Source organism: Anser cygnoides, chromosome 22, assembly GCF_040182565.1.
Source record: "Anser cygnoides isolate HZ-2024a breed goose chromosome 22, Taihu_goose_T2T_genome, whole genome shotgun sequence".
NCBI classification, from domain to species: Eukaryota; Metazoa; Chordata; class Aves; order Anseriformes; family Anatidae; genus Anser; species Anser cygnoides.
Window position 1 is genome coordinate 3,347,956 of NC_089894.1, and position 8,290 is coordinate 3,356,245.

Genomic DNA, 8,290 nt, shown 5'->3' on the forward strand with positions numbered 1-8,290 from the left:
CACTTGGAAGCCTCACAATGAAAACTTATTTCCCCTCCATGGTCTGTTTAACAGAGACAGAAATATCGGTACGTGAACACGGCAACGTGAGCTGAGGTCTCATCAGATCTAACTGAAAAGCCATGAAAGGAACAGCCATCTTCCAGAAATTGTGCCTCTGTTTCTGAGAGCTGGAAACGAGTATTTGGTACAAAGTGAGGCACAGCTCCCTTATTTAACACTCGCAGACAAACCTGGGTGCAGCCATCTGTTCCCCCCCCCTTTCAAAATCCTTTCATTCCACAGTGAGATGCAATCCTGACTGAGGGACTGAGAAACAAGAGTGATGATGCAACCACCAAGTATGTAGCAAGATCTGCAACTATAAAAGGAATTCGAGTAAATATGACTAAAGGGGAAATGCTCAGGTAGTTTAAAAGCTTGCTCAGCCCGAAAGGAATGCAAGGGGTTGGTGGAGCAGCAGATCAGCGAAACCAGCAGAAGAAGCAGAATTTTGAAGAGAAGTCAATATAAAGGACTCTTGACTAAAGGGCACCACGAGACTCATTGGAAATATTAGCTAAGACTTGCTGTAAAAACTTGGCAGATCTTAAAGCCAGATCTTTAGCTAGTGTAACTCAGAAGGCAATAATAAATGACTTCAGCTAAGATGACACAGGCTACACATGCCATCTCAAACATATGCAAGCAGAATGCTGTACTTATTTTGACATTACAGCACCACAAACAGACACCCTGCCCACTCTGATGATCTTTAGGATCCATATTACTTCATCAGACTACGAAATAATTGCAGGGAAGAGGCAAGGATGAAAGTAAAAAAGGTTGCTGAGGAAATCCTAAATCAGCAGCTGAGTTTCTGTTGATATACTTCTTATAAACAATTTTTTGGCAGCTATTTACACAAAGAGATGTAAAAAAGGAACATGCCCTATTCAGATAACACAAAATTTGCTTACAACTTGATCTGTAAGGCTTTCTCTCCACACCTGAAGCCACTCCCCAGCTTGCTACCTCCCGTCACGTTTTGTCACCCGTGCTGTGGCAAGTGTCATAAACACAGCTCGGTGGCAGCTGGCAGGCCAGGACCAGCAGGTCTGCTGCACAGCATCACCAGCATGAGAATTTAAAACTGTAAGGTATCGTGGAGGACTAATCTCATTCATAAATCTGCCCTCGTATATTATTCATTATTATACCTCACCCACACCGCCTACTGTAACTTCTCACTCCGAGAACAGAAGGCGTTCATAACAGACGTGCAGAAGGCTCAGTAGAACTCTACAAATTAAGCACGTACGGAGGCAAAACAAAGGCTGCCCTGGGCACCCCGCGCACTGCTTCATTCACACAGGCGCCGTCCGCTGGCTGGTCCTCGCTCCGGACACCGGAAAGCTCACCCTGACGCTCCTTTCTGCTACTTGCATCCTTCGGCTTTGCTTTTTAAGTGAGATGGATGGCCCTTCCCGTTTGCAAAGATCAAGCTGGAACACGTCCAAGCTCGTAAGTCAAGTTTTGACGGACTAAGGGGAATTTTCATTCCGATCATTCCAAATCCTGACACAAGACAGCTCCCTGCAAACCGAGTAATTCTAAGGAGGCCCAGGAAAGCCGGCATGGCTTCGCTGCCAGATGCCCGAGCAGCGCCGCGGTGGCAGAGAGGAGGCTTCCCAGCAGCTTTTTAATTCAACACCACCCAAACAATTCAAATATTCATATCTCATTGAGAATGACAAAATTAAAATGGCTTAAAGGCATGGAAAGCTTGTTCATTACACATGAATATTTCATTACCAAAAACATAAATGAAACCAAGCATTCACGTAATATTTTCTCTGCCAGGATTAAAGATACTTTACTACATAGTGCAAAGCCAAATCTCCCCCACCACAGCTTCAACCAAAAATGTGGATGTTTAAGACAGCCCTCGAAAAATAAGAAAGCCAACGTCAAAAGGTCAGTAGAATACAGAGAGTGCCCAGTCACTCCAACACTTTACAGTAAGATTAAGTAAGAAAGGGCACTATGCAGATGAAGAATCACATGATATCGATGATCAATATCAGCACTGAGAAAGAACTGTTCCTAACAAGTGACGAAGTCTGTATGTTTTCAACACCATCTTCAGCTTCTTGTATCTAAGAGGAGAGAGATGCAAACCCAGGAGGCTGACAGCTTTCCACATCAGGGTCATTCAGAACCCAAAACAGATCACTTTTAAGGCCATTGGATACTATGCAAGAAGTAGGTGCCTTTTGGGGAGAGAGCCCCCAAAGGTATAACCTATGCACGACTTCCTCAAGAAAATCCATCCAAATATATCTCTTCGGCATTCAAAGCTTAATTCCTTGTTTCACTTTGCTACAGTTGTCTTTTTAGGGGACTGCAGCCTTACCTTTGCTTTCGCAGAACAGAGCCGGGGAGACATGTTCGACATGAAGGTGTAAAAGACTCATTTTTAAAGCCATTCAAGACATGCGTCATTGACTGGGGCTCACAGCTCGTCACTGAACTTGCCTCTTTTACAAGAAATGACCCAAATGAAAGTCAAGAAGAATCCCACTGCCCTTCCACATACCCTTGCACGATGTTTTAGTGTGCAGATGTGGCCATACACAGGCCAAACCAACACCACTTTCTAGATAATTGTACTTGCCACTGTCACAGGTACGTGTCCCTCTCTGCAGCAAACAAATCCTCACAGGACCAGATTTTTCTTACAGAGTCTCGATACCAAAAATATCGATCATAACCAGCATTATCTGTCTTTTAAATGTATCTGCAATCAACAAGAATTCAAAACTGCTGTCTTAATTTAGGATAACTTTGAAAAGGCTAGGGTTTGCATTGTAAGCAATAGTTCTGTAAACAGAAAACCCACACTTCTGCGTGTCTTTTAATTAAATGCAGAGCCATATTTTTATTAAGTGTTGTGAATTCTGACCTCCTATAGCAACATGTGCAAGGAGACAACCATAAGAGCAAAAAAATTACAAAAAACACTTTCTTCAGCACATCCTCAAACATGGGAGCTCAGATGACCAGGAACTATTTGAGGAGCAAGTACAGCATTTTGCATATTCATTTTGCATATGGTTTTGTGCTGGAACTAGCTAAAAGGAGGGAAACAAATCTTTTTACAGTCATTACACCGTACCACATTCTTTCACAGTCTTCCTTTCACACATCCTTGAATTCTTTAATAATCACGACAAAGATCCATTCTGTTCCCAGGAGGGGATTTGCACAACGCCTACAAGAACATGCAGCTTGCTCGGATCACAACAGCTGAGTCGAGATGCACCTGCTGGTGAACCAGGCGGGAGAACAGGCAGCCCTGGAGCACGCAGATGACACGGGACTACCCTGAAGGCCGCCCTGTAGCTCCGGGACAACAGACCCCTGAATCCAGTGCCTCGCGGCCAGGCCTCGCGGCTCGAGTCCACTCACCTCGTGCTGTGCTCCCCCAGGTGCGGTGAGAAGCGAGCCTGGAGTCACCGCTAAGAGAAGCGAGCCTGGAGTCACTCCTGGAGTCACCGCTGAGATCGCAGAGCAGATCATTCAAGAAATCGAGCTGCCCCTTCTCATGTCTGGACAGCATTTTTAAAGCTCTGAGTTTTGATTTGTTTGTCGAGGTAAATGCTAATTCTACAGGACAGCACAATGAATGTGCTTTGCAGGATAATACAAGAGACCACGTATAACATAAAACATTTCATGCTTGTGACAACGTGGCCCTCTTACTTACAAGGAAGCATATTGGAAGTGATGATCTTCGAGTCAGAGAAACAAACTCTGCAACCCCTCACTTTTTTCATCACACTAGAACGGAAACTTCAAGCGATGAAAGTTTACATCCCAAGTTTCATTTATGCCACAATTTCTGCAAATTGCTGGAAACTCCCACGAGACCACTGCCCCTCTCCACCTGCCGTGAGCCAGTCGCAGTCACTGCGAGCACCCCGAGCCACCCCGGCACAGGCACTCGGCAGGACAGCAGCACATCAGCGCCGCAGGGCCGGCAAGCCGAGGCCTGGGAGCTCGGCCACGTTGCCAGGCTCCCTGTTTCAAGGGGTCTTTCAATGAACCACACCTCCTCTGACAGAAATCGAGATACCAAACACTGCAGCAGCCAACTTGTTCCCGGCTGCCCACGAAGAACCGGTCGTAAATAACGCTGAGTATCTGCTGAAGTGCAAACTGCTCAGATATGGCCGTTTATAGTACTTTATAGTTGCTCATTAACTGGTTGCAAGTATCTGTTAAAGCTCTGGAGGTTTTCTAGAGAGAGACAAAGCTATTCACTAAGTCCACACTGCCTATTCCAATACTCCTGCATTATTTTTTAATTATTTTGATGACTAATCATCACAACCACGCGCCGGTTAGAAGCCCACTCAGAACTAAGGAATTCAAGGATCGGACGACTTTTATTTACAATTATGGTGTAACACCCAAGGACTGCTTGAGAGCCCACACGAAACTGCCAGTTCAGTAACTGGTTGTAAGACATAGCCACGAAAAAATAGCTAAGAATATGAAATCCTCACTGAATCACAAGATGACTCTATAAATAACAGGGCACAAAGCGCAGTGGTTGGGAACCAAAGTATAAATCCTCCTTGAGCCCACCCACCTACCGATGGTGCCTCTCACTTCTACAAGCAAAGCAGACAGCCACACTAATCCAGCTCATTTCAACAGTACTAAATTCAAATATTACATAGTAATGAAAAGGACAACTTAATCATTTCTCTTTTGCCCACTAGAGAGGTCCTTGGGGAAAAATCCTTGCATGCACCGAGACTGGTATGACTTCAATTCCACCCACATCTGGGCTCACTTGGGAACTAAATCCAGCACAACCCCTCTTGGGTCAGCCGGTGACCCTGGACAAAAATAGCTCCAGCAAAAAGCTGGATTTATGGAATAGGGCGGAGCCCGTCCGAGCGTAGCCACGAAGTTAATGACAGAGAAGCAACAATTTCCCCATTCTATTCCATGCACTGCAAGCACAAAGGCAACTCATGCCATCTACACAGCGTGACAAAAGCAATGTGACATCAGCCCCTGAGCAGGTCTGAATCTCGGCACTAATTTGGGTCTGACACAATTTAAAACATATCATCAGCAACTGCTAATTACCACCTCCAGAGCAGCAAACAAAAGAAGCTGATGCTGCCTGAGAAGGATGATAAAACCAGGGGCACGGGCAGGTCAGCAGGTAGGGCCAGAACTCTAAGCACAGTGTCAAACAGGGCTCAGCAGAGTTTAACAAGTTTACTAAAAAGCCACACTTTCGGTAAATTCAGACTAGCTTTTCCAAATGTCTCAGCACAGACAAACCTAAAGTCAGGAGGCAACAGTACCAAGGTAAGAAAAATGAACATTATTTTTAACAAAAGATTATTGAATCTACACTGCCTGCACAGATACAAGACAACCTCGAAGTGCGGGCAGAACTGTGCCTGCAAGTTGCAGATTGCACATGCTGCAGCAATTCACGTGTTCTTGTGCAAAAGCAGCAGGCGTTTAAATTGGCGTCACAGGGAAGAACCTGCTTTTGAGTACCAGCGAACAAGGTACGGGCATTAAAATGATGCGTTACGGTATATCAGATTTAATTTCTATACCTCAGGGATGTCGAGCCAAAATCCTGAGGCAGGATCAGCATGCAACAGGACAGGAAAATCTACGTACCGAATGTAAGGATCTAGAATCACCAGCTCGTTCTCATTCTCTTCCATACAAACTTAAAAAGACTACCTGTGCAGGTAGTCAAATCAATCAAATTAAATAATTTGATTCCTAAATGGAACTAACTTCCTACGTTGATTTTTAATTTATTTAGCAGTCCTTCTGTTTCCAATACCACTCTTAGATTTCTATTTCACATTAACCAAAGAATAAAAACCCCAAGAACAAACTGTTACATGCAAGTTTCCTGCTAATTACAACGACTTTGTTTGGAAGCCTTCTGTAACACAATTAGTGCGTCACGGCATGCACGAATAAGAGGCAAATTTAAGCTTTTAGAGGCACCACAACATTTATTTCAATCTGACATCTCCTTATGTTCAAAGTCCAACTTGTTCATAACATACTTTCATTACTGTTTAAATATAGATGTCCTCCCCACCCAAAGAAAGATCCAACACGCAGGAGGAAGGAGAGCAACAAGCTCGCTGGCTGCCACTTGTTACTACGTGGGGCACTGCTGGGATCCCAGCCCCAGCCTCGCACACCTCTGCCCTGCAGCACAGGCTGCAGCGCTCAGTGGCGGTGCCGTCAGACCTGAAAGGTGACAGATTTCAGAGGCCACGGCACAACAGCCCGAAGGAGCCCGGTTCTCCCCTTCCCCAGCCGCGTTACGGCAGCTGGGGAAGCTTACACCAGCATTCATCCCTTGGCACTCGCCAGGGCTGCCCTGCGGTGCTTCCAGCGGCCCGCCACGTCGTTAATTCGGCCTGCTGTCAGCAGCTCCCCGCGGCACGCAGGTGGCGGGCGACGAAGGGCGCTTTCGCCGTGGTCAGAGACACCCGGGCAAAACCTGGGGGCGGCAGCCACCAAGTCACGGTCCCGTCCCCAAGGCGTCTCTTGGCAAACGCCAAATCCTTGCACAAGAAGGGGCAAAAGAGTTTATCAGGAAAAGCTGGCATGAATCTTTTATAATGGAAAGTGAAAGACAGCCGCAGACGGTGGGTCCCCGCGAGCTGTCCTCGCTATCAGCGCTGCCCGGGATTTGATCAGACCTCGACACTGAGAGGGGAAGCGGGAATTAAAGCAGAGACCTGCCCGCAGCCCATCGCGCTCAGGAGGGAAATAAAAGCATCGTAAAGATCACGAAACGTTAACGTGATGAGCACGCGGCGACCGGTTTTATAGCTCCTGTAGGAGCGGGGCAACCTTGGACTCGGTGACTTTTATCGCCGCTTGCCTCCTCGCAGCTCTGTGCACCTGTCGGTGGGCGCCGGGTCCCTGCTGGGGAGCGGGTGTGAGGGGGGCACGGTGGGGGAAAGGGAGAGGGCAGGGGGGAGCAGCCGGAGACCCCGGGGCTCCCCCTTACTCCCCTCAGGTGCCCCCGAGCTCCGCAGCAGCAGAAAGCCCCGGCCTGGAGCTGCCTTTGCCCCCCCAGCCGCTCCCGAACGCCTCCCGGCAGGGCTCGGAGCCACCTGAGCCGCAGCCTCCCCCCGGCTGCGCGGCCGGTTCAGCTCACCGAGCCGGCGCTGCCCCCCCCCCCGCACCGCACCGCACCGCACCCCCCGTCACACCACGGCGCTTCCCCGGCCAAACCCCGGGCGTGCGGGGGGGGCCGGGACCCCTCACCTGCCCCCCCGAAACACAGCCCGCGGGGCCGCACGCTGCCGGCACTCACCGCAGGCGGAGGTTGGCCATGAACTCGGGCATGGTGACGGCGTCCAGCAGCACGAAGTCGGCCTTGCCGAACTCCAGGCTCTCCTGCTCCGCCATGGTGGCGGTGTGGGGAGGGGAGGGATGGCGAAGGGACCGGGGGGGGGCGGTGAGAGGCCGCCGGGCTCTCGCCGCGCTGCCCCGGGGGAGGCCGGGGGGAGGCGGCCCCACCGCAGGTGAGGCGGGGCCGCGGGGCCCGGGGCCGCCTCCCCGCACCGGCGACTCGAGGGGCGACGGCGCCCCCTGGTGGGGCGAGAGGGGCTCAGCCCGCAGCCGGGCACAGCCCGCAGCCCCTGGCACCGACCCGGCCGCCCCCCCTCCAAGGAGGCAGCCTCGGGGTAATTAGGTCAGCGGTGCTGATTAGGGGAATGAGGGAGGGGACCTGAGAGCAAACTGGAAGCGATGTTTTGGGGAAGAAATGATGGGCTTTGGGATATACGACGGTAGGGCAGGAGGTTGAGGGTGCAGGTGGCTGGCACTGTCACCATTGCCACCCCCGTAATCCAGAGGCCCCACCCCTGCCCACATAACCATCCCTGTTCCTGTCCCTGTCCCCAGACAGGGTCAGCTTCAGCCACTTTATCTTCACAGAATCATAGAAAAATTAAGGTTGGAAGAGATCTCCAAGACCATCTGGTCCAACCATGCCCCTACCACCAATGTCACCCACTAAACCACGTCCCCAAGCACCACGTCCAACCTTTCCTTCAACACTCCCAGGGACGGTGACTGCACCACTTCCCTGGGCAACCCGTCCCAGTGCCTGACCACTCTTTCTGAGAAGAAATGTCTCCTAATTGTTTTAGTTGTTGAAGACTACTGCTCTTTGTTCATTTCTTTGTTTTAATTTATGAAGAGTAGGGGCATGATGTTTCCATTT

General features: G+C 49.6%; 1 protein-coding gene across 4 annotated transcripts in view; it reads right to left on the reverse strand.

Moving 5' to 3' along the window:
* The window catches only part of MYO1D (myosin ID), a 157,848-nt gene extending 150,316 nt beyond the window's left edge, over positions 1-7,532 (reverse strand). For 3 of the 4 annotated variants that reach the window (XM_066981882.1, XM_048047787.2, XM_048047786.2), the window contains exon 1: positions 7,376-7,532. In XM_066981882.1, the coding sequence (XP_066837983.1) occupies positions 7,376-7,470 (95 nt within the window). In that variant the 5' untranslated portion in view covers positions 7,471-7,532. The remainder of the gene's footprint in view (positions 1-7,375) is intronic. The other variant, XM_048047785.2, reaches the window with a different exon arrangement.
* Positions 7,533-8,290: the final 758 nt, after the last annotated feature.